The 27,421-nt window shown below is 43.9% G+C and overlaps 1 protein-coding gene across 1 annotated transcript in view; it reads left to right on the forward strand.

The window, feature by feature from the left end:
• The window catches only part of LOC149436095 (hepatoma-derived growth factor-related protein 2-like), a gene marked incomplete at its 5' end in the record, with an annotated part of 239,706 nt that overhangs the window by 136,264 nt on the left and 76,021 nt on the right, over positions 1-27,421 (forward strand). The window contains one exon of the mRNA XM_089662056.1: positions 14,163-14,277. Within this exon, the coding sequence (XP_089518182.1) occupies positions 14,163-14,277 (115 nt within the window). The remainder of the gene's footprint in view (positions 1-14,162; positions 14,278-27,421) is intronic.

The following is a 27,421-nucleotide window of genomic DNA, read 5'->3' on the forward strand; positions in this document are numbered from 1 at the left end:
TGTGTGAAAAAAAGGACGCAAATTTCAATTATGTACTGTATTGCATGACCACGCAATTTTCAGTTAAATCAGTGCAGCGCTGTATAGCAAAAAAAGGCGTAAATTGCAGTATCTATACTATGGAACTTTCACACAAAGCAATCAATATTTGGATTTTTTTTACCAAAACCATGTAGCAGAATACATTTTGGCCTAAATGTATGACTAGCTTTGAGTTTGCTATATTTTTTTTATAGCCGACAGTAAAAAATATTGTTTTTCTTAATGTTCAGTCTTTTTTTGTTTATAGGACGAAAAATAAAAAGCACACAGGTGATCAAATACCACCGAAAGAAAGCTCTATTTGTGTGGGAAAAAAAGGCCATAAAGTTTGTTTGGGTACAGCATTGCATGACCACGCAATTATCAGTTAAAATAGTGCAGCACCAAATAGCGAAAAGAGGTCTGGTCATTAAGGGGGGTAAATCCTCAGGATGGCAAGTGGTTAATATAGTATTAATCATGTATACATTTGCCTTAAAGTTAGTATTAGGGGTTAGGTTGTGGTTGGGATTATTTAGAGTTCTTTTGATCAACAGCAGTTTATAATGTAACCTAATTTTAAAAGCTCGTTTGCCAAGTCAGTTTTTGTATATTAAAGGTCCATACAGCTGCGGGTAGTTTTATTAGACGGGGGGAGTGCAAAATACATTTTTTTCTATGACTTTTTGAGATATCTTTAGCCAGTCTTCTCTTTTTGCCAAGAACAATCTTGTCTGCACTGGTTTTACACACAGTCAGCACATGACATCTACCATTCTGGCAGTTCAGTAGATACATTTTTATCAGACATCTTTAGTGCTGATTCACACATGTGCAGTGCAAATTGAAGCTCAGGTTTCACAGCTCAGTGATACAGTAGTTGTCCAGGTCAGGTTTACATCAGGTTCAGCACAGGTTAAGATCAGGATTTTATTCTGTTCACACATATGCGGTTTAAAACCCGTTCCCATAGAAGTCATAAGGCTTTAATCCGCACATGAACTGGACCGCACTGCTCAGATATTGTACAAGACTCTTTCAATATGCACTGAATCCCGCCGGTACACTGGACATATGTTAACAGGCACCAAAGGAAACAATGTTATTTCACATATCATGCGGATTGGATGCTGTTCAAACCACACTCAGTGTAACAGAACCGACCCAGACTGCGCTTGAGTACTTCCATTAGAATACCACTTCCCTGTCCGAACACTGACAACAGACACCACAGCCGATCATACAAGACTGGACGACACCAGTCTGTCTGAACATGGAACTCCTTATTTTAAACTCAAACTGGCTTTTTATACAATAACAATGAGACTGATCACATGATCATATGCAAACGCAGCTAGATACAGAAATAGACTTAACACTCTAAACAGTAAGCTAGGTTAGCTAGCTGGGTGACCTAATCAAAAGGTGAATGGGAATTCACACCTAAACAATGGTTTGATGAATTAGGATCTCACTGCAGAGCAGGCGGTCTGGCTCCTTTAATTCAAATGTCTAGTTCAGAATCAACAACCAGGAATTGTCTTCATATGGCTGATAAATATTACTGTCCTATCTGAAGTAATTCTAACCGCATTCTCAGCGTCCATTAGTCACCCTGTGCCCCTAAGAGACACAGGGTGACTTGCACATAAGAGGGATATGGGGAGCTGAGACAGGGGTCTCCCAACCTCTGCAAAGTAAGCAGGGTTCCATGAGCCCCCTACCCAATGTGACTCTCGTCACATATCTCCCCTTTCGGCATGGGACTAACACTGGAGGAAACCCCAGACGGGTTGGCTTGGATGTTAGTCCATAGTCCCAGTCCCTTACTGCCCATACCCACACAGTACCCCAAACACATTGTCCCAAACATAGCATTACTCACCCAGCCAACCTCTGCCTCTCTCGTAGAACATACCCGCCGCTGGCGAGAAGTACGGACTGGTCCTTCTCCTTTAACTCCTCTCAGCCGATGGAGAGAAGACAGGGTGGCTGGGCCAACTGCTGTTGGGGATGTGGGCCGACTGCCCAGCATCCCTGGGGTATCCAGGTTGTGACTGTAGTCTTATCCACTTTGACTTGAATGGACATCCCCCAGTGTTCGCAAAGTAAGGCTGACATCCTCCTGTCCCAATGCCAGACTTTTTTCTGGGGTTGTGTCAGTGGAGACCGAAGTCCCATCCAAGGACATCAGCTCAAGCTGCAGTTGTGAGGTGCCGATTGCATCCTCTTCTTGTAGCTCCTGCGGTGCTGATTGTTGTGGGCAGAGGTCAACAGTGGCATGCCCTCATGCCAGCTCTTCTGGAGGCACAGCGTCTGGTCCCTCCTCAGCAGAAAAGTCAATCAAATCCCCAGTCTCTGGAACTTGTGTCTGGGAATAGGGGTTCACCATTTCCTGTCCGTGGAACCCCCTGTTACCAGTGCTGGGCAGAGGCTAGCAGACCTCTGCTCTTTTGTCAGCACTTCAGGTTTGGGGACGGCAATCTCTGTAATTTCCACTGCCGATTCCTGGGCATGCTGCTGAACATGTTTTAGCATTGCCTCTATGCCCTTTTCAGATGCTGTTCTTTCATCAGTAGGTATTCCAGATCTGGTTCAAGCTCTGAGACCCCTGTGAGACAGGACACAGCCTCTCTGTGTTCTCGCAGGTCCTCCTTCATCGCCAAACACAAAATGATCTGTAAGGCTCTCCAATAGCAATCCAGGCCACCAAAGTCATATCCCTCTGGAGAGCATTCTGTTGTCACCCCTAAATATTTCTGTTCTGCGTGCCATTGCAGATCCCGATATCACCCAGTCACCCATTGCTCCTGGGGTCACTCTCCCAGGAATGGCATCCGTAACTCCCGTTGGTCCCTGGCCCATTCCCCTGGGTTTGGATAGCATTTGCCCTTGTACATACCAGCAACCTAGAGGGCTCCACTCCAAAGCACCACCTGAATTTGTTGCCTGAGCTCCAGGTACTCATCCACAGATACAGTCCTGGGGTATGTTGCAAGAACGATCCGCAGCAGCCCCAGGAACTCTGATGCCAGGTCCATATCTTCACTGGGGTGACCGGCATCTACTTTCCTGATCTTGAATCCCGGTGGTGGTTTGGATGTGTTCACAGCCAGGAAGCACAATTCCACCGCTTGCTACCAATGTAACGGAACCGACCCAGACTGCGCTTGAGTAGATACAGAAATAGACTTAACACTCTAAACAGTAAGCTAGGTTAGCTGGCTGGGTGACCAAAACAAAAGGTGAATGAGAATTCACACCTAGACAATGGTTTGATGAATTAGGATCTCACTACAGAGCAGGCACTCCTTCAATTCACATGTCTAGTTCAGAATCAACATCCAGGAATAGTCTTCATATGGCTGATAAATATTATTGTTTCATCTGAAGTAATTCCAACCGCATTCTCAGCGTCCGTTAGTCACCTTTTGCCCCTAAGAGACACGGGGTGACGTGCACATAAGAGGGATATGGGGAGGTGAGACGGGTCTCCCAACCTCTGAAAAGTAAGCTGGGTTTCATGAGCCCCCCACCCAAAATGACTCCCATCACACTCAGTTTTTTCACCTTCGTAATCTAGTAATGCTCTTCTCAGTCCCTAAATATTCAGGCAAAACTCATAAACCAGGTCAAATGCAGCTTCTGTGGCAATTCTCAGTTTTTAGATGACACCAGAGACAAGCTCTTGGGGTTGCAGAAGATGGTGCAAGCTCTCAAGCGGAGTTCAGAAGATCTTCAAATTATATAATGATTAGCAATCTTACAAACCTTGCTGTCAGTTCAGTTGAAGAGAGGGTCATCTGCAGATCCTTCCAGACAATGCCACTGTAGCGACATATATTATTAGGAGGCACTCAGAGCCAGTTACTGCAGCTTCTGTCAGTGCAAATTTTGCTGTGGGCAGAAGAGAGCCGTACCTGTTTAACATCTATTTATTATAAAGTTTTCCAAAATGTCTTGCAGGTTTGCTAATGGAGAATATATATATATATATATATATATATATATATATATATATATATATATATAATTTTTTTTTTTAATCAATCTTTTTGCCACTTATCAAATCACCAAGGTGGAATTGTTTTTTAATCTGTTCATTAAATGACACAGTGGAGATCTTGTTATAGTGCCACCTTCAGGAGTAGGACACTAGGCACAAAAACAAGGCACAGCATAGGGGCACTCCTGACAGTGTCCCAACCTGCTAGACGGCAGCTTGGTTTTTAGCCTAGTTTCAAAGATTAAAATGGTTGTTATCCCTCTCATATACCCAGTGAAGTTAAAACCCTCAGGTGATACACAGAGGAAACAAATACTCCTAAATTGGTTTTACTTGTCGCTTCCTTTCTTCCCTTCTTTCTTTCAGAAGTGCAAATTTGTTATAAAATTCTTCTTTGTCGGTATCACAGGAGGAGGGGATGGGGAGCTGCAGTTAGAGAACTTGTACATTGTGTGAGAGCTGATTGGAGGAAAGGGAACCCCCCCCCCTTCACATAGTACTAGAAAGAACGGACACTTAGAGTTTTGGAGCTAGACAAGTAAGCACTACAGATATATGTGCTTTGTTCTGATTTCATGACTGAGATTTACAACCACTTTAGGGACCTAAACTCCCTGCTGGGAGTCTTAGTTCCCTTTAATTTTGCAGGGATTTACTGCTGATGAGGAAAGGTATTTAGCAGTTTATATTTACTAAAATAATTGCATTTCCATGTTGCGTGTACTGTGGGAGATTGCATGTCTCACTGAAGAAAAAAAAAAAAGACTTGCTATATAGCAAGTGTTGTGAATTCTATCAGAGTCCAGCTGAGCACTGGTTAACGCTTGTAGGAGGCATTTTCATTCTGCTCTGACTGTCCTATGAGTCTGCATAACCCTTTACCTGTTCTGTCTGGACAGTGCTGATTGGCCTTGTGCTGATCACATGTTCCCTCCCAAAGAAAAATTTAACTCTCTAGCCATACACACTAAACTGAACATGTGCAGAGACCTGGTGAGCTGGGTGATGGGTAGGATACTATATATCTTTACAGTCTCCCCAGCTCAGCCATCAAGTGCATACAGATCCATAGTTATGTACAGATTCACCTGTAACAGCCCTATCCTGACCCTAATGGCAGCCTTCCTCTTCCTCACTTGGGGGGGGCATAGGACCAAGAAACCTCCTTTCTTTGTCACAATGTCTCCCCAGGGTGAACAGTGACCCCTTTCCCACAGAGAAGAGATCTGTCATGTCCTTTACTCAAGGGTGTATTGGAGTGGTTGGTTGGTGTTTACCCCCTGTTCTGTGTGTATAACTAGCCATTGTATTATTTCTGCCACTGTGCATTTTCGGATATCCTGTGTTTACCACCATACCAGACCCAGACAACTGCCTCTATAAGTCAGCTATGCTGTAGTACCCGTGTCTCATCTGCTTGTGCTCTTTGGCTGAAGCACTGATGGGCATTTTGGGGCAGTCGCAATAGCCATCTTGTGTGAATGCAGCATATGGGCACTGTACTTTTGCAGAAGCTCTAGTGCCCATCCTGAGGGTGGGTGCCGGCAGCCATTTTGTGCATAGGCAAGCTGATGCCCATGTTATGAAGGGGTAGAGCTGTGGCTGGGTTGATGCTGCATGATGACATCCTGCCCAGCGCAGTGCAGAGCGGCTTACTAGCAGCTGGGGGTATTTTTCTGTTGTGTGGCTTTAGTGCTACTCTCAACGGAGTACCCAGTGAGTATCTGGGCTCTTCCTCTCATCCTAGAACAGCAATGTGACAAAGTGTGTGGTAAGCTTCCACCACAATCCTAATCTTCTGAACACAAGCTCTATCTGTCACACATATAGCCTGGCCACATGTATTTTTACCTTTGGATCATTCAGTTTCCATGGTGAGAATGGGCACTGGTGGTCTTTTGCAATGGGAAAGGCCAGTACCCATGTTCTGAATGGGAGAATACTTGAAAGCAATAAGTGCTTGATGATGCCACACTTAGTGCCCTCATGTTGACAGATTCTACTTGATGAATGGATTCCTGTGGCACTATGGGTCATGTCTGCCAGTGCAAAGCAGAGGAAATGCAGGCAGCTCTACCTAGGCAACCTGCAGTGTTTTCCCCTTTCCTCCTACTACTGTCTGTTGATTTCATGACCTGCTTTTTCAGTCTCTATAGGCTTGAGGCTCATAGCTCCATCATATGTGGGCCCTTCCCTGTCTTTTTTTTTTTTTTTACCAGGGGAGTTTTTCACTGCAGTTATGCAGGCTGTATGAAAGATAAATGCAATCAGTGAGCGCTTCAAATAATAGCAGCTATAGCTCGTAAGGCAACCAAAACATAAACCTCATAAATATATATATATATATATATATATATATATATATATATATATATATAAAGTGCAGCGCTAAAAAGGTATATACTCCAATGAAAATACTCCAAAAAAGTTTCAATAAGATCCAATAAAATACTCCAATAAAATATATTATGATCAATATATACTCAAATATATCAAATTAATGCAGCCACAACGTTGTCTCCCTCTGGGAAATGGACAGGGTACAGGACAGCTTACATCTGGGCGTGCGTCATCTTTAATGCCCTCATAGGCCTCGAGCATACTTATACCATTGTTGCTCAGTCTCTGACCTACCTGCAGCTTTAGCAGTCTTTGGGCTTTTTCCTGTTCATCCAATGTCCTTGTGTCCAAGTGTTACTAGACCCACAACAGTAAAATCAGTCTGTATATTTAGTAAAGCATGCTTGCTATACTCACTGTGGAACCTAAGGGAACCTATTGTGTAAAAAGGTTGTTTGATCCCATCTTCTCTGATCCTCTCCTTCTACTGTCCCCATTCCATCTACTGATGGTACAGAGCTCTAGGAGTCACTTGACACATGCTCAGTTTAGTGTGTATGCTAGAGAGTTTTATTTTTCTTTGGAAGGGAACATGTGATCAGCACAGGGCCAATCAGCACTGTCCAGACAGAGAGGGTGAGGGGGCCTCATAGGACAGTCAGATTAGAGTGAAAACTCCTACAAGCTTTAACCAGTGCTCAGCTGGATGCTGATAGAAGTTACAAGACTTGCTATATACTACTGATGAGTATCACAGCCGATTCTGTGAACACTGCGTTTTTGTGGACACTATACAAAGCACTAGTATAGTTCTGTACAAACACTATACTAGTCATGGCGGCGATCAGCGACCTATAACGTTAGTGCGATAGAATGCGGGCCATCTAACGCTAGCTGACCCTGGCTGGGAGGGGTGCTAACTGACCCTGATGCAATCTGATGTCGCTAGTGGCAGTAATACCGTGATCAGTGAAAAATTCTATATATACTCACACTGTACTAATGGCACTGGCTGCATGATGGGGTGATCAAAGGTCAACCCTGACAATCAAAGTTAAATGTGCTAATCTAACGTGTGCGTAAAATGTAGTGCTTTTACTCAGTGCTGTGTTCTTTCTTCTCTCCCTGGAGGGCATAGGCGGCAGCAGAGGAGGGAACGCACAACCAGAAATTGAAAGCGGCGTAAGATTATGTCACTTTGCCCAGAGCCGCCGCTCACCCGCGCATTGATGGCTGACGGCAAGTAGTTGAAAAAAAAAAATTTAAAACCCTTTTTTAAACATTATTTTTTACTATTTTTAAAAATACTTTCATCAGAGTAGTGCAATGGTTACCATAGTAAAATTGTACTACTCTTTGGGGGGTGATCAGGATGTTTTTTTTGTTTTTTTGAGCAATGAAGATCAATGAAAAGCTTGCTTTGAACTGTCATAAATGTATTAAATTCATTTAATTTTATAAAGTTCAATATAATAGTGATCTGTGACTGGTTCCAGCTGGTCACATGGTACAGGGTGCTGTACCCATGTGTCATGTGAGAGCTATGAATCAATCACCGCTCTCCAGGAACAGAAGCAATGCATTTATGAATTAGAGTCATAAATGTGTTGCTGTCATTGTGTTGTCATGCATAGTGATCACATAATTACCGGGATTCTCGTTCTGTGGTGGGGGTAGCTTTGCGCACCCGCTCGGGGGCGAAGCACCCCTGTGTAGGCAAACGAGTAGCAACGTACAGATACGTCACTGGTCCTGTAGCTGCCGCCAGTCTGCAGTAAATTGCGGGCAGGCGGCCCAAAAGTGGTTAAACTTACTGACTGGATTGGGGAAAAGCAAACATGGTACCAATATTCAAGGGAATATGAGGAAGTAGGCTTTAATTTGGATAGAGAAAGGCCTGTGAACGTAGTGGATCAGGTATGCTAAGGTATTAGATACAGTACATCACAAATGCTTAATTTACAAATTAGGGTATTTTGGCATTGATGCCATTTCATGTCCCTGGATAGAAAATTGGTTACAAGAGTACGTCGAGAGTGTGGGGATTAATGGCATGTTTTCTGAATGGATTAGAGTTGTTCGCAGTATGCCCTAGGGTGCTGTCCTGGGACCAAGTCTGTTTAACTTGTTTATAAAAGATATAGAGGTTGGAATGAATAGTTCAATCTTGGAATTTGCTGATAATACCGAGCTGAGCAGGACAATAACTTCACAACAGGTTATAGCTACTTTACAAGTAGCTAGTTAAGGGCAACTCTCTGGCAGATGAAGGTTAAATACTGAAAAATGTAAAGTAATGCACTTGGGAGTTAATATGTATGCAAGTTACTTGCTTGGGGGGAGACCCTTTGAGGTAATAGAGGATAGAAAATGATCTGGAGGAACAGGAGATGGAAAAGGATCTGGTGGTCCTTGTAGATCAATAGCATTGCCAAGCTGCAGCAAGCAAAGTTGCATTAAAAATTGTATTTACTCAAGCGATAAAACTATAATTCTACCACTTTACTAAACAATGGTTCTGTCTTGAATATGCCTTCTAGTCATGGTCACTGATCGTCGGGAAGGATATCCTTGAATTAGAGAGTTGATAGCAGGGCAACAGAGCTAATAAGGGGGCTGGAGGAACGACTACAAAAAATACTTATTCTCCCTGGAGAAGGAACTCTTAATATACATATTTAACTGTTGACTGTATAATTAGGAGAAAATTATTTGATCCAATGTGTCTAAAGAAGACACGCATCCACACAATGAAGTTGGACTAGAAGCTGTTCAATCTTAAACACATACAGTAAAGGCTTCATTACTGTAAGAGAGGTAAGGAGGTGGAACTTCTTTCCACAAGTTGGTTGTGTCAGTGAGTAGTGTAAATAAATGCAAAAAGCTTTTAGATGTGTTTCTTAGTAAATGCAATGTACAGAGATATTGAAACTGGTAGTAACAAACACACATACAATGAGGTTGAATCAGATGGACCAGTGTCTTTATTCAACCTTACAAACTAATTATGTGACCCTTGCTCGACTCTCTTTCAGCCCTCCCAGATTGTCTGCATCTTCTCTCCCAAGGAACAGTCACTGGCTTGGCTGGAGAAGCCCAAGTCCTGGGCTAAGTCCTTAGCCAAGGACTTAGATCTATCAGATTTGGTTATCCCTACACTTTTTAAAGAGTAACACCACTTTTGTTCAGAAAAAAACATTCCCCTCTGGGTGACCTATGTACATTGCAGGGATTTTAACCACTTGCCCTCCAGAGGATTTACCCCCCTTCCTGACCAGGCCATTTTTTGTGCTACGGTGCTGCTTTAACTGACAATTGCGCGGTCATGCAATGATGCACCCAAATTAAATTTACATCCTTTTTTCCAACAAATTGAGCTTTCTTTCGGTTGTATTTGATTCCCTGTGCAATTTTTTTATTTTTTGCGCTATAAAAAAAAAAAGACCAACAATTTTGAGAGGAAAAAAAACAATATTTTTGACTTTTTGCTATTAAACACATCCATTAATAAATGTAAAAAATCTAATTTTGTCATAAATTTAGGCCAAAATGTATTCTGCTACATGTCTTTGCTATAAAAAAAAAAAAAAATAAGTGTAAATTGATTTAAGTGAAAGTTAAAGCGTTTACAAATGGCGGTATATATACTGGGACTTTTCTTTTTTACTAGTAATGGCGTCAATCAGTGAGGCATTCTGACACTGGGGGGGGGGGGGGGGGGAACTGACTTGGTGTCACTGACATCCCCAGTGACACCAATAGAGTGATCAGTGCTAAAAAAAAAAAAAAAAAAAAAGCACTGACACTGTATTAATGGCACTGGGCAGGAAGGGGTTAACATGAGGGGCGGTCAAAAGGTTAACTGTGTGCTGGGTGTGTTTTACTAGGGGTCTGTGTCCGTGTGCTTCACTTCACAGTCATCCAAAGCAGTGTGCACGAGCCAAGAGGGAGGAGAACTGTTTGTTTACAGACATTTCTCCCTGTTGGAGATCCTCTGCAATCACCAGGTGCCGACAAGTAATCAGCTGCCAGGACCCAGTGATTGACGGCCACAAAAGGCGGTGCGGGTAGGGCATGTGCACGCCTCACGTGCACCCCCTACCCGGTAATGCAAAATACGTGATTTTGCGCACCTGTGCAGGATGCAGGAAGCAGTTAACAAATTTTGTTGCAGATTCCTACCTTTTGTTCTGAAGAAATAGCTGTTTCTCTGTGCCCATGTGCAAAGTGAATGTGAGTGAAGTGATTTTATAATTATCAATCAGCTGCTGCGCTTGCAGGGTTCTAGTGAAGAAAGTAGCAGGGTCTGCATCCCTTTAGATGAATTTCCCTTTGGGTGTGTCTCACTAAAAATTACATTTCTTTATTGTACATCTGAGGACACAGAACAGGCTATCATTACTATCTTGGTTATGCGCCTCCTACAGGTGAATGGACACTGGCAGACCGGAAGTCCCACCCTATATACCCCTTCCCATACAGGAAGTCACACCTATATAGATCTTGGTCTCCTCAGGAAATTAGTTTTGTCTACCAATATTCTGGAGTTCCAGCCTTTTCGGTTTTGACTGGATCACTGGACAAACCGTTTGCAGGGTCTTGAAGTAAAAGTTCAGTCCAGCAATGCCACGGCAGTGACATGTACCAATCAGTAGGGTGGCACTAGGGTTAGGCTGCCCATAAGAAGGTGAATCATATTCTGACATCCAGGTTCAACAAAAGGTGGACTTAGTAAGGTGGTTGACAGCCCTTGAGCATTTCCGATCTGGCCAGACCTTCTGTCTCAGGGACCAGCCTTGCATCCTGTTGTACAATTGCTCAGCGGTGGCCTGGCTATTGAAGCCCAAGTGCTGAATGATTGGGGTGTCTCTGGGCTGGTTATCCCTACTGTGTTGCAGACAGGAATCCAGCATCCAGGGGGATTTACGATATGACTTGGAAGTGTTATGTGTCCTGGTTTAAATCCAGAAAGTGGCATCCTTGGAAGTTTTTGATTGCTCAAATTTGGCCTTTCTCCAAACAGGAGTTAAATTAGCCTTTAAGTGCCATTAAATCACAGGGAAAATAAAGAAATGTCTCCTGCTAGGTAATGTCATAATGTGCTACTAGCACATTATCTAGGACTTACCTTAAAACGAAGCCCTCCAGTGGCACGCTGTCACTGCTGCAGAGGCTTCCATCTTCACTCGGTCTTTCTTTTGGATTCGCAAGCTCTGGCCGTCTGACAGGCATGCACACAGGAGTCCTGGGCCACAGCACAGTACTCTGAAGGAATGGTAAGAGTTTGCCACTTTAAAGGCCAGTTGCAAGCTCTATCTGCTTCTCATTCGTTGTTTTGTTCCTTCCTTCAGGGTGTCTACTCAAAACTGTCTGTTAAACCATTTTGTGTCTTTGGGATTTGACTTTGGTTTTGGCTGTTTTCCCATTTTCTTGCCTTTCTTTTTTCCCACAGTCACCAGGAGAGGAAGCTCTACACATTTTGGATTTGGTTCAGGCTGACTGAATTTATTTAAGGTTATCTGCACAGATCAAGCAGTCAGACTTGAATGTTCGGGAAGAAGAGCCAGGCAGCATCTAATTCACCATCGGTCCGCTAGTTAATAACTCAAGCCTATGGCTTGAAAGACAGTTTCTCCTTTTGGGTAAAAACACACTCTACCAGGAGTGTGGGATTATCTTGTGTTATTAACAAACAAATGTCAGTGGAGTAGGTTCCTTAGGATTAATAATGGGGTTTTTTTTGTCTGTGTCCCCTCAAGTGCATTGCTTTGGGACATCCCAGAGAGTAATGGATTATAGCCTGCTCTGTGTGCCGTGATGTACAATAAAGAAAATTGGATATTTTTTCAACTTACCTGTAAAATCCATTTCTTGATATACATCATGGGACACACTGCTTTTTCCCACTGGTTTCTTATACAGTCTTTCCTGGCTCTCTGGGCCCCCTGCTACACAGGTCCGCTTCCTGGCATCCCAATGGGGTATCTCTTGGCACTACTCTGAAACTTACAGATTCCCTCAGTCCCTTGGACTCACCTAATTACCTCAGCTCTCCCAGTTCCCCATACTCGCTAGGTAAGTAATCTCTCCTCAGCATGGAGTGCTGTCTCCTAAGTAGAGCACCTCTCCTAATGGGAGTACGTCTGTCTCCTGACGGAGCTCTGATCCTTGGCCAGGCTTAGTTTATAAGGAATGCCTGCAGGTCTTCAGTAAGACCTGCCTGGGCACAGATTTGAAAAATGTTTCCTATACAAATCTTTTCAAAGTCTCCAAGCTGCAGACCCTGATCCAGGGTTATTAAACCGGGAAGAAACTGAAAATCCAGTCTTCTGCGCACTGCACTCTGGAGCTCCTTAAGGTTCCTTGAGAACTTTGAGTGTCTAATGCCTATACTCACACCACAGTGTATATATATATATATATATATATTATATCTCTTTTGTCTGTTATTCTCAGAGTGGATTAGATATTTTGTTCCCTAACCATATAGTTGGTTTTATATTTACCACTGCATAGAATATTTTTTTTGCTACACATATTAACTAAATTAATACACCAAAGGTTTTTTGAAGTTTTTAACCTTTTATGCTAAACAATGATCGGCCAACTAATCAATTATTACATTTTCAATCGATCATTGTTGGTTTCAGCCCTATAATGAATGCCAGCCGCCAACCCTCACAAGAAAAAAAACCCACGAAGCCTGGCAACTTCTGTTACTTGACACTGTGAGCACCGCCTTCCCTATGACAACCCTCAGAGATGCCCTATGGCATCATAGGGGCAGTGCTCACCCACTGGGTGACTCCACCTCCTATGACACGTAATAGCCCTAGAATACCCCACTCTATGATGTCATAGGAGTCCGATCATGGGGTGACCCCACTTCATATGATATCATAAGGTGGGATCTCCAAGGGACATCATTGGGGCAAGGTCTCCGCCCCTTTTGTTTTTTTTTTTGTTGTGTTTTTTTTTTTTTTTAATAATTAAAGGACTCGTCAAAAGCTGCCTTTTTATTTCTTTATGATATTTCTTTGTGAAGAAGTAGGGGTACTATATACCCTCATACTCATTCACATGGAGGAGGGGGCAGGATTTGGGCGCCTCCTTGTTTAAAAAGGGCCTTCTAGATTTTAATAAACTATCCCGCATATCACCCCCAGAAACGTAATCCCCACCCACCATGTTAAGGGCATGTGGCTTGGTATAGTTCAGGAGGTGGGGGTGGCACTCGCTTGATCCCCCTCCCCCTTTTCCTGGTCTGCTAGGATAGGGGTCTTATTAATTTTCATGCATTAAAATCCATACCAGACCCGAAGGGTCAGGTAAGGATTGTGGTGGACCCTCATGCTGCTTTTTGTTTTAATGCCAGTTCTTTTCTTTATATTCTGCTGTCATCGTTGTTAGGACACCAGCGGGTGTTGGCTCCCTAACAACCAATGACTCAACCGTGTTGCTGACAGTGGGTCTGAGTCAGTGGTGGTTATGACACTGGTGAATGCTGATTCCTTAACCAATGGAAACTCATCCCTGCTGACTGAAAGCAGTGATGAGTTGGAATAGTAAAACACACATTAAAAATGTATCAAACGCACCAAGGAGCACTACAGCTGCATTACAAAATTGCACTGCAATTCTGATCAAGATCGCACTAGTGTAAACCTAGCCTAATAGACTTTAGACTCAAAAGTTTAGAACATTACCATCATTCTACATGGCAGGCGAAATACAGTAAATGGAGGGAGGAATTCTGCTACTTATTTATCATTTTTTTTTTATTTAAAATGTTCAGCTTCTTCTCTCAATGGAGACTCTGTTTCACAAAACACCCTTGGTGCTGATAAGGAAGGAGAGGAGGAACAGATTTCCACTGCCATCCAGAATTCTTGTGAGGATCAACACAGCAGGTCAGTGTGCATGCACTAATGCCAACACAATGGGTCCCAATATGTATAGGTATACATTTTTACAGACATTCTTAGTTCACTGATTATAAAAAAAAAAAGTGTGTGATGAATGTTTAGTGGCCAAGGTACTCTGTTAGCAGCTATTGTAACAGTGTTATCTAACATACATACAGTTCATAGACATTCATTTCTGTATATTAATCTGTAACTGCTAAACAACTTTTGAAAAAGTGAGCTATCGTAATTGTACAGTGGAAGACACAGGCAACTTTATTGTACACCATTTGTTATAGGCCCATTACTATTGGACACTGGCAAGTTTTTGAAAGACCCTCCCAGACGCAGGTCTAGGTCATGGTCTATTGCTGTGGAACCAAATCCCTGGAAAACTCACTCGGGGATATGCCTGCCAGGATGGGGAAGCCTGTACATTACAGTGCCTTGAAAAAGTATTCATATACCCTTGAAATTTTCCACATTTTATCATGTTACAACCAAAAACATAACTGCATTTTATTGGCATTTTATGTGATAGACCATCACAAAGTGGCACAGTAAAGTGGAGGGAAAATGATAAATGGTTTTCAAAATTTTTTTACAAATCTGAAAAATGTGGCATGCATTCAGCACCCTTTGATACCCCTAACTAAAATCTAGTGGAACCAATTGCCTTCAGAAGCCACCTAATTACTAAATAGAGTCCACCTGTGTGTAATTTAATTTCCATATAAATACAGCTGTTCTGTAAAGCTCTCAGAGGTTTGTTAGAGAACATACTAATGTTCTCACTAGAGCAAACAGCATAATGAAGGCCAAGAAACACACCAGACAGGTCAGGGCTAAAGTTGTGGAGATTAGGTTATTACAAAATACCCCAAGCTTTGAACATCTCACGGAGCACTGTTCAATCCATCATCCAAAAATGGAAAGAGTATGGCACAACTGCAAACCTACCAAGACATGGTTGTTTACCTGAACTGACAGGCTGGGCAAGGAGAGCATTAATCAGAGAAGCAGCCAAGAGGCCCATGGTAACTCTGGAGGAGATACACAGCTCAGGTGGGAGAATCTATCCACAGGACAACTATTAGTCGTGCACTCCACAAATCTAGCCTTTATGGAAGAGTGACAAGAAGAAAGCCATTGTTGAAAGAGAGCCATAAGAAGTCCTGTTTGCAGTTTATGAGAAGCCATTTGGGGACACAGTAAACATGTGGAAGAAGGTGCTTTGGTCAGATGAGACCAAAATTGAACGTTTTGGCCTAAAAGCAAAACATCACCCTGAACACACCATCCCTACCATGAAACATGGTGGTGGCAGCATCATGTTGTGGGGATGCTTTTCTTCTGCAGGGACAGGGAAGTTGGTCAGAGTTGATGGGAAGATGGATGGAGCCAAGTACAGGACAATCTTAGAAGTAAACCTGTTAGAGTCTGCGAAAGACTTGAGACTGGGGCAGAAGTTCACCTTCCAGCAGGACAACAACCTTAAACATGCAGCCAGAGTTACAATGGAATGGTTTGGATCAGAGCATATTCATGTGTTAGAATGGCCTAGTCAAAGTCCAAACATAAATCCAATTGAGAATATGTGTCAAGGCTTGAAAATTGCTGCTCACAGATGTTCTCTATCCAGTCTGACAGAGCTTGAGCTATTTTGCAAAGTAGAATGGGCAAAAATGTCACTCTAGATGTCAATCACATAAAATCCCAATAAAATACATTTATGTTTATGGTTGTAAAATGACAAAATGTGGAAAATGTAAAGGGGTATACAAACTTTTTCAAGGCACTGTTTGTATTGTGGACTTACTTGACAGGGTATGGTGTTAAATAGCGGCATATTTTGCTATATTTTGCTGGTATTCAATTCACAGTGAAAACTTTTCAAACTTGGAGCTAAAATTCAACCACTCAAAGTTCAGTTGAGAGGTGGATATCTAGGTGTTACATCACACTCTACTCCATGGCGGAGGGAGCATCATGGTTTGGGGCTGCTTTGCTGCCTCAGGGCCTGGACGGATTGTTATCATTGATGGGAAAATGAATTCCAGAGTTTATCAAGACATTTTGCAGGAAAACGTGCGACCATCTGTCCGCCAACTGAAGCTCCGCAGAGGATGGGTGATGCAACAGGACAATGACCCAAAGCATACAAGTGATTCAACAAAACAATGGCTGCAACAGCACAGAATACGCCTTCTGAAGTGGCCCAGTCAGAGTCCTGACCTCAACCCGATTGAAATGCTGTGAGATGACCTTAAGAGAGCGATTCACACCAGACATCCCAAGAATATTGCTACACTGAAACAGTTTTGTGAAGAGGAATGGTCCAAAATTACTCCAGATCGTTGTGCAGGTCTGATCTGCAACTACAGGAAACGTTTGGTTGAGGTTATTACTGCCAAAGGAGGTATTAAGTCCAAAGGTTCACATACTTTTTCCTCCCTGCACTGTGAATGTTTACAGTGTTATGTGCAATTAAACCATGGCAACGTCTAATGTTTGTGTAGTATTATGTTCAGCAGACTGTGTTCTTCTATTGTTGTGACTTAGATGACGTTCAGAGCACATTTTATGCCCAATTCATGCAAAACTCCACGTAATCCCAAGGGGTTCACATACTTTTTCTTGCAACTGTAATCAATCATCTTACTGGTATGTAATAAAGATAATCCATCTTTTAAAGTTTCTGCTGTTGGAAAATTTGAGACTCTTAAAAGATCTCTTATCTTGGCAGCTCCAGCCATGCAACTAGCTTTTGTTGCTTTTTCTGTATATTAAACTGCAGCTAACTGGACTGGGACAATGAATAACCAACATGACCCTGCCTATCAGGATTGTGCTGATGCAGAACAATTACAACATAGCAGAGTGACGGCAGCATGCAGGGAGGGACTTATACCTATCACTCTCCGACCCGTTTGACCTATAGCAGTATAGAATATTTCTTAACCTCCCACTGTATTTTTAGTTGAGAGTCCAAAGCTGAAATTGGGGTTTTACCTGTAAACTACGCTAAACTGCATGCCTCCTGTAGATCGAATGAGAATGTATTGCACTGCAATTCTGATCAAGATCGCACTAGTGTAAACCTAGCCTAATAGACTTTAGACTCAAAAGTTTAGAACATTACCATCATTCTACATGGTAATATTTGAACATTTCCTTACCCATCAGAGACAATGAAATGAATTAAAAGTCAAAAACAGCTGGGTGAAGTTTTTAACCAAGGAACATATATAAATATAAATGGGAAGCTCTTTATGTAAATAATTAGACAATACATTTTGTGGCCCTGCAATTTGAGGGGTGTGCGGGGTTGCAACATCTAGAACTTTATCATATGGCAGCAGTCCTTAGCAAAATTCCAGCCTGGTTCTCCCAAGCTATGGGTATGCGTGGAACAGGACATCTCACTCTTGCACCTAACATCCCCACTGGGGATTTTTCCTCCATGTAAGCCACCAGCGCAATCCTCATCTCAGACCCGAAGGTCTGGGACTCCGCAGTACGATGGTTAACTATTTCTTCTCGTAGGATGCCTCACCCCAGTGCTAGGCAATCCAGACTGTCCAGTTCTGTCCAGGATTCTTGGGTTGCTCTTCACCAATACGATGGGCTATTGGTCCTTCTGGACTTAAACTCCTACCTGATCTTTTTGCTGAGGATGGCCCTAGTTGGCTAGTGTATTTCCAGCTAAGACACTTTTATGCAAAATTATTCACTCTTGGCACCCTCCATAGAGACTTAACATCTTTTGAAGCCCTAAGTCTTCATGACCCAGATTGTTTGCATATAGTGTCAAGGCTGTACACTATTGCCCTTTCTCACGGTTTCCCCAACCGCTCCTATTATACATGTGACTGGGAGAGCGAATTAGGCCACCTCCTTACTGATCAGGAATGGGACAAGTCCTTTTAATATAAGTGCTTCTAGCTATGCACAATAGCAAAACTTTAAGCTCTTACTAGGTGGTCCCAATTGACCTAAGCGGACCCAGCTCTGTGTTGGGTCAGCCACGACAAGCCCCATCCTGGATCAGGGCGGCCAGCGAGTTAAATTTCTTGCAGGAACACATATAACTGGGTGTCAAAGACTGTCATAGTATTACCTTGGAAGACAGGGCCTCTCACTTCGGTGTTGAGGAAGATCTGTCTCTGGAGTGTTACCCGCAACCTCCATGGATCGTTAAGTAGATGCTTTTCCTTGGGGATGGGTACCTCTGGGGCAGTCAGCCCTGCGGTGTACTCTTCTCCCTCCATAGGCTTTGGTCCCTTTGCCAGCCCTTTCAAAGGATTTCCTGTAGGATTCATGATAATTGCTGGCGGTGTGGGGAACCGTTAGGAAACATTTGTGGTGGCCCCTCTGGTCCTGTTTTTCAGTTATGCCAACAAATCACAGGTTGCTCACGGCTGTAGACCCCAGAGGCGGCCCTCCTTTTATAGACCTGGGTCTATAACTCTCCTTAAAAAAAGTTTCATTTCCTCATTACAGCACCCTTATTCCCAGACATTGGAAAACAACTGTGATTCCCTCTATGAGGGAATGGGCTGGGACACATAATGCTATTATGCGGATGGAGAAACAAACAGCCAGTTTGTTACCCTTCATACCTAAGCATTTTTTGCAGCGTTTTGTGTTTGGCAGAAATGCAGTACAGTCCATTTAACATGATTTCCTATGGAACATGTTCACACCTGTGCATTTTTACCTGGTGCGTTCTTTGGAAAGGGTCAGGGACTTTTTTGAATGCAAAAAGTTGTATTTTTGTTTCTATAGATTTCAATGGAAATGTTGCAGAAAGCATGTATTGCGTTTTTGATGTGTTTTACCCGTGTTTTTGATAGCAACAAGAACATCTTTTAAAAATGAAAAAAAAGTGGCAAAAACGCAATGCAGGAAGGGCTCAAATGCAACCTGAGGTTGTTCAGAGGTACTCAAATTTCATACAAATATGGTTTACCTGGATCGACTTCTCCACATTTCATCGTTAATGGTGATGGTGCTTCTTGTATGTAAACATTTGAGACTTGCTCTCTGACTATTGTTACTTCTGTGCTGTATAGCTATTTAAAAACATTGAACAAGAAAAAAGACCTAGTGATGTGTCAAGTCTGCCCCATTTTTGTTATATATATATATATATATATATATATATATAACTTTTTTTTTGTCTGCATTTTTCCCAAGCATGTTTGAATTCACCTACTGTTGACTTACTCACTACTTCTGCTGGAAGTCTATTTCAAGCACCAACTACTCTTTCTGTAAAATAATACTTTTTAAGATTAGCTCTCTGACTATTGTTACACCTTTGCTGTATAACTATTTAAAAACATTGAACAAGAAAAAAGACCAAGTGGTGTGTAAAATAATACTTTTTAAGATTAGTTTTTAATTTTTGTCCTGCTAATTTGAGGTCATGTCCCCATGTTTTTGAACTTGGCTTCATACTGCAAATACTACCCTCCTGAACCTTTTTCACCCCCTTGATGTATGTAAAGGTTTCAGCTATGTCTCCCCTTTCCCTCTTTTCCTCCAGATTGTTAATATTAAGTTTCTGAAGTCTTTCCTGATCTGTTTTATCCATCAGACCTTTCACCATTTCTGTTGCATTCATTGACGAACACAGATTCTCTTCAATCTTCACCATAGGGTTTATAGCACCACCGCCCTGGAGTAGGACACCAGGCAGAAAAAGAACACATCACTGCCTAGTCCTAGTTTGTACAGCTTCTCTGCTATAGGCAAGCCAATTATTTCTGCTTCGTGTTTCAGGAGTACAAACCTAGTTCCCTGCTGGGACCAGTGGTTCTGTAGCAGTTTTTTTTTTTCTGGGATTTTTCCTGTGGAGATCTTCAATCAACAGCTGGGCTGGTTAATCCAGATCCATTGGTCAGACCAAGCACGTGCAGACCTTTAGCTCCGTGCTGGGTCAGTCCCAACAAGCCCCTTCCTGGATCAGGGCGGACAGCAAATTTAACGTCTCGCAGGGACACATATGACTGGGGGCTGACAGGCCCCACACTTTGGTGTTGAGGAGGATCTTTCTCTGAAGTGTTACCCGCAATCTCCATGGATCGGTAAGTAAATGTTCCCCCCACCCTAACTTGGGCACAGGTACCTCTGGGGTGGTCAGCCCTACGGGATTCTCTTCTCCCTCCATAGGCCTGGGTCCCTTTGCCATTCACCCCTCTCCCCCTATGCCCCTGGGGTCAGTTGGCACAGGGTTGGTTACCTGGTTCCCATAGTCCTCACCCCCCCCCCCTTTTGCCTTCCTAGCTCCCCGACTTGGTAGTAGTACTTCACTGGGTTCTCTGAAGTTGATCTGAGGACTGGAAGTCTTAACAGGAACCGGTCACCTTTCCTTTCAAGGTGCCCCCTGGATGACATTTTCAAGGGCCTCACAGGTGGTAGAGTACCTTTCTTCCGTGTTCCAGACCTGGGAAGGTGCCACAGGGACCCTACCCATCTACACACATGTGGCTTCTTCGTCCTTTAGCCGAGGGTTCCAAGCCCCTCAGACTCCCCAGGGACCAAAACGGGCTTGACCTTACAAACTAAGCTCAAGAGCAAGCCTCCCCCCCCCCCCATCGGTATGTAGATTGCCCACTCAAGACTTTGGGGTGGGGTTCACTTTCCTCCCCTCCCAGGCCGTAGAGCCTGGGTAAGGTGTATATCCACCAGACATGCTCTTTTATTCCTGTTTGCAGTGTTTCCCTCTTCGATTGCAGGCTCTTAATGAGATGGGCATGATTTTTTCCTTCCAGGAGAGACAGCCCAGATTCCAGACACGGGGGGAGATCAGGGGTCTTTCACTATCCTGTTTACAGTTCTGAAAGAAGTGGGAGTCATCACATCCTGGACCTTGAGGCCTGAATATTCTCGTGGTGGGGCAGAAATGTATATTGGATCTTTTCATTCAGTGGTGGCTACCCTTCCTACAGGTGATTTTTTAGCCTCCCTAGATAGCGTGGTTTCATGCCTACACTTTTTCCTTTGGGATTGGCACCAATGCCGCCTACTTATTTGCGGGTAGGGACACACTTTACCAGTTTGTGGCACTCCTCTTTGCTCTGGCCTCTAGTCCTTGGATGCTTACCACAGTGCTGTCTTCAAGCCTGATGTTGCTGAGACAATGGGGGGCTGTTCTGATTGGTTATCTGGATGGTCTTCTCCTCCGAGCTGTTAACTCATTTTGCGCTGATGGATAGCATTTTCAGGAGTTGGATGGGTCCTGTACCTTGAACAGTCTGTTCTGCCCCAAACAGAAGGCTGGAGTATTTGGATTGCCTTGACGGACCTAAGTCTTCCTTCCACTGGATAAGCTCTGGAGGCTTCATTTGCCCATTCAACTGCTGCTGTCCCACAAGTGTGTTTAGTTGTGATCCTGTCTGCAGTTTCTGGGCATCATGGTGTCCGTTCTGGATGCGCAGTTCTCGACAAAATCCTGCAAGAGTGGGGGCGGTGGTCACTACAGATGCCAGCCTTTTCGGCTGGGGAGCAGTCGCCAAGGTTGGCTTAAGGCTGCTGGACATTGGAGCATGCCTGTTTACCGATATACTGTATGTCCTAGAGGTTCGAATGATTAAATTATATCTAGAGCTGCGGACAGAGATTCTTTGTGGGTGCTCGGTCAGGTATCGATTGGACAATACCACATCGGTGGCCTAAGCTGAATGTCAGGGTGGCCTGAGGAATGTGACAGCGGCGCTGGAAGGGTCCAGAATTCTTTGATTGGCAGAGTTTCATATACAGGGCTCTCTCCGCCATATACATTCTGGCTCTGCATTACCTGAGTCACCAGGCGCTGGATCAGGGAGAGTGGCCTCCACACCTGGAAGTGTTTCAACTGTTCTGTATACGGTGGGGCTCCTGACATCCTGTTTCCAAAGACTAGTGCTGTGGTTTGTGGCAGGAGCGTTTGTCAGGCACAACATATGCTCTGATGGTGCCATTTTCATCTCATTTCTTTCTCCTCCTTTTCTGTTTCCCGCTCGTCAGTTGCGCAGGATAAAGGCTAAAGGGATTCTAATCCTTCTGGTGGCCTGGCCTCACTTGGCTTCATCAACCCTGGTATGCTGACGTGGTGTGGCAGTTGATTCTAAGGGATGATCTTTTGTCCCAAAGGCAAGATCTTTCACCCTGCATACTGTTTAATGCTTGGCATTTGCAAGCCAGGTTCCAGAAGTCAGGTGGCTGTCAGTCCCAGTGCTTCCTTTTATGTGAATGTACCCCCCGGAAGAGTTATCACCCTTGACAGGTTTCGATCTTGGCTTAAGACTTCTCAGTGGCTCACATCTTTGCCTTCTCCAGCATTGCATTGTGCACAAGCTTGCTTTGAGCACCCTTGAAGTCCTGTTCAGTCTCTTAGCCACACTCTCCTTGGTTTATATTTTTCTCTGAGGGGTTCGTCATGTTGCACCCCCAGTGTGTTCTCAGCTGCTATTGAACTTTGTTCTTTTGATTCTTCATAAGCCTCCCTTTGTGAATCTTGGGGACATTCCCTTGCTCATGCTCTCTTGGTAAGGTCGCATTTTTCTTCCCTTCAGTTCCACGTGCCAAGGTTGACACTGGTGGCCTTGTTCTGGCCTACACAAGGATGTGGTGGTTGTTCAACCACATCCTTTCTTCCGTGGGTGGTATCTCTTTTTCATATAAATACATTGTCCTACCTTCACTTTGTCCACTTTCTTTGCACCCTGAGGAGGTTGTATCACACTCCTTGGGTCTCGGACGTGGTCCGGGCAGTTTGTGTCTACCTGTCCACTACGGTTTCCTGTGAAGGTCACATTCTCTTTGTGATTATGGATGGGCCCTGAAAAGAGACCGATCCTCCTCACCACCGAAGTGGGGGGCACAGCCACAGAGTTTGGCATATATATCGTGGTCTCCGGTGTCTCTATATCGGGTGTCTCTGTATCGTGGTCTCCGGTGTCCAGTCATATGTGTCCCTGCAAGACTTTTAACTCGCTGGCCATCCTGATCAAGGATGGGACTTGTTGGGGCTGACCCAGCACGGAGCTAAAGGTCTGCACGCCCTGTTGGCTAGAGTGGGGTGACCACTGATTCTAGATTATCCTGCCCTTTGCCCTGCCCAGTTGTTGATCCCCAAAGGAAAAAATCTCAGAAAAAAGAAAACCGCTACGGAACCACAGGTCCCAGTAGGGAACTAGGTTTGTACTCTTGAAACACTAGGCAAAAATAGGCAGACCATAGGGGTTTATACTGTATCAACTGCCCATAGTGGGTGCTGTTACTTTTCTGCTTAGTGGCCTACTCCTGTAGGTGGCGCTATAAACCCTATGGTCAAGACTGAGGAGAAGCCGTGTCTGTCCATGAACTTGGAAAAAGGGCTTTTACGGTGAGTTTTTTTGTTGCCTGTCTCTGGGCTTTTTATATCATATAAATATATTTTTGTAGGTGAAGTCTCCAGGACTGGACATAGGTCTAGCTAAAGATCTCTGGTGGATATATCCCAAGCAAAAGTCCTTCTTCCAGAAAGAGTTCTTTCTCTAAGAGCTCATGCTCAACAACTGAGATCCAAAAGAAATCCAACAGTGAGGTTCGCCATGAGATTCACTTTTGCCCAATTCCATTCAAGGACTCTCAATTATTCTGTCAGCATGGAAAAAGTTCCTGAATCTACTCATGTTCCTGTCCTCCCAAACAAGGAAGTTCTCTAACAGTGGGAAAATTGTTCCTTCCCTGCAGTTGGAAGGCTCCTACAATATACACAAGTCTGTCAGGCTGTGGTGGAGACTTCCAATCTTTGACAGTTCAGTTAACATAACCATAAGAGAAGGGACAAAACTTCCCATCAGCTTCTTGGAGCTCAGAGCTGTCAGGCTGTTCCTCCAGCCCTGAACCCCCATCTGAAGGGACACTAAATTCGGGTGCAGTCAGACAATGCCACAATGGTGGCATATACACAATATTGCCAAAAGTATTGGGACGCCTGCCTTTACAGGCACATGAACTTTAATGGCATCCCAGTCTTAGTCCGTAGGGTTCAATATTGATTTAGTCCACCATTTGCACCTATAACAGCTTCAACCCTTCTGGGAAGGCTGTCTGCAAGGTTTAGGAGGGTGTCAGTGGGAATGTTTGACCATTCTTCCAGAAGCGCATTTGTGAGGTCAGGCATTGATGTCGGACAAGAAGGCCTGGCTCTTAGTCTCTGCTAATCCCAATGTTGTTCTATTTGGTTGAGGTCAGGACTGTGCAGGCCAGTCATGTTGGAACAGGAAGTGGCCACCCCCAAACTGTTCCCACAAAGTTGGGACCATGAAATTGTCCAAAATGTCTTGGTATGTTAATGACTTAAGAGTTCCTTTCACTGGAACTAAAGGACCATACCCAACCCCTGAAAAACTACTCCACACCATAATTCCCCCCTCCACCAAACTTTACACTTAGCACAATGCAGTCGGGCAAATATCGTTCTCCTACACACACACACACACACATTTATATTGCAGCGCATAAAACATTTAAAATGAAAACTTGTCAAAAAAATGGTATGAATATACATATATATAATCAGTGCAACCGATAAGGTATTATACAGATTCATACTGGAAGGACTTTTTGTTTATCAGCGATGTGATTCTAGTAATCATGGCAAATCGTGTCCAGTTCCACACAGTGCTCTCGAGTCCAGTGTGCAATCCACCAAGTACCGTTCTCCTGGCAACCACGAAACCCAGACACATCCATTGGATTGCCAGACGGAGAAGCGTGATTCGTCAGTCCAGAGAACACATCTCCACTGCTCCAGAGTCCAGTGGCGGTGTGCTTTACGCCACTGCATCCGATGCTTTGAATTGCTTTGAATTGCACTTGGTGATGTAAGGCTTGAATGCAGCTTCTTGGCCATGAAAACCCATGCCATGAATCTGAAGGCCACACGAAGTTTGGAGGTCTCTGCAAACAGTTGGCGACTTCTGCGCACTGTGCCCTTCATGTTGATCCTGCTCTGTCATTTTACTTGGCTTACCACTTTGTGGCTGAGTTTCTGTTGTTCTCAGTTGCTTCCACTTTGTTATAATACCACTAGCAGTTGACCGTGGAATATTTAGTAGCAAGGAATTTTCACGGATAGACTTAATGACCTGGTGGCAACCTATGACGGTACTAGGTGGCAACTTATCATGGTACCATGGTTGAATTCACAGAGCTCCTGTGAGCAACCCATTCTTTCACAAATGTTTGTAGAAGCAGTCTGCATGCCTAGGTGCTTGATTTTATGCACCAAGGAGGTGATTGGAACACCTGATTCCAATGATTTGGAGGAGTGTCCCAATACCTTTGGCAATATAGTGCATCAACTGAAATCCAAATAAAAAGTGAGATTTGCCATGACACTTCAAGGAGGCAGAAGGTAGCAAATCAGATTCTCACATGGACAGAAACTCGCTGTCTAGCGATTTCTGCGGTCCACACTAATGGAGTAGACAACTGGCAGGCAGATCAATGCATCCTGATATGTTCAATCTGATATGTCAAAAATGGTGGACTCTGAATGCAGACAACCTAGCCTCGGAATACAACAATAAACTACCTTAGTTTCTATTCAGAACCAGGGATCTTTTAGCTCTGGCCTCAGATGTTCTAGTTATCCCATGGTCTCATTTCAGACTAAGCAATGCCTTCCCTCCACTGAGATTTCTGCTTTGCCTGTTTCACAAAATTGAATACGAAAGGAAGACTGATTTTTCTATAACTAAACTGTCCCAGAAGAACCTGGTAAACACTCAAACGTCCTGAAGAAGACCCCTGGCCTCTACCCAACATCATGCCAGATCTGCTATCTCAAGGCCATCTATTCAAACGTGTGTCACATTCTCTGTCTTCAACAGCATGGCTGTTGAAACCCAGGTCTTAAAGAATAGTTTCCTTATCTGTGATTCATACCTTGCAGAAAGCAAGAAAACCTACTTCAGGAAGATGTATTATCATACCTGAAATTGGCACTTTGCTAGGTGTGAGCACAGTTAATTTAATCCCAGAGATTACTCTGTGCCTTGCATTCTGGCTTTTCATCAAGCATGTCTTGAGAAGACTTTGGCACTTAGCTCCCTGAAAGGCCAGGTTTCAGTTCAGCCTTATCCAAAGGCCTTTGGCCATTACATTATAAAACTCTTAATGCAGGGTGTTTATCATATTGAGCCCCCTTTGCAGCACCCCGTGCTGTCCTGGGACCTTGATTTGTTTCTATCTGCCTTGCAGAAACCAACCATTTTACCCTTCAAGCATATTGCTTCCTGTACATGCCAGCAAAATAGCTTTTCTATTGGCCATCATGTCTGTCAGGCATGTCTCTGAACTGGTGGGCCTTTTTTCAGCTCTCATCAATGAGAACATTGTTCTGCTATCCCTCTGCCCTTCTCCTAAACATCCAAAGGAAGTCTCTATTGAATTATACCTAAAAACAGCTTCCATTAGACAAAATGATTCCCTGTTTGTCCCTTGCATAGGACCCTGCAAGGGCACCCTGCTTTTAGAAGTATAATCCACCATTACAGAACGGATAAGGCATTTAATTACTAGAGCTTATGGTCAGAAGCAAACCTCTTTCTGTGCTCTTAGGTGTCCACTCCACCTGTTTGAAAAAGTATGAACAGCGGACCAGGATACTCAAAGTTTTACCAGGTATCCATAATTTTGTGCAGATGCAAATTTCGACTGTACAAATAAGATCAGAGGAGTTGACTTGCCATTAAATCCCGTATCTTAGTTAACCGTAAAAGATACAGGCCACCCTCCCTAGACTCTCGTTGTTACTCTGATTGCTTGCTACAAAACTGAGGACCCACAGAGCAGGCTAGGGTAGGGCCCTCCAGGGGGGAATGTCCTCAAAAGCTTGCCAGAGTTCCAGAGCTTGCCTGAATGTGTTTGTCAGGGACCCCAGTAGTTGCCGCGATCATATACGGGTCTGCGCATGCGCGGTGTGCCTGGCCGCACTAGCGTGCAAGCATTGGGACCAGGGCACCCGCGATTGCAGTGGCGCATGCGCACTCGCGATCGCGGGCTCGAGCCTGGCACCAATCAGGGTGCAGGGCGCCCTATTTAAAACAGGATTAGACTGCAGTGAATTGCCCTATGGTCTTACCTGTTTCCTGAAGTTCTTGATTAGTAG

The sequence above is a fragment of the Staurois parvus genome, unplaced genomic scaffold, assembly GCF_062004578.1.
Source record: "Staurois parvus isolate SC_StPar_1 unplaced genomic scaffold, SC_StPar_1.0 ptg001420l, whole genome shotgun sequence".
Lineage (NCBI taxonomy): Eukaryota > Metazoa > Chordata > Amphibia > Anura > Ranidae > Staurois > Staurois parvus.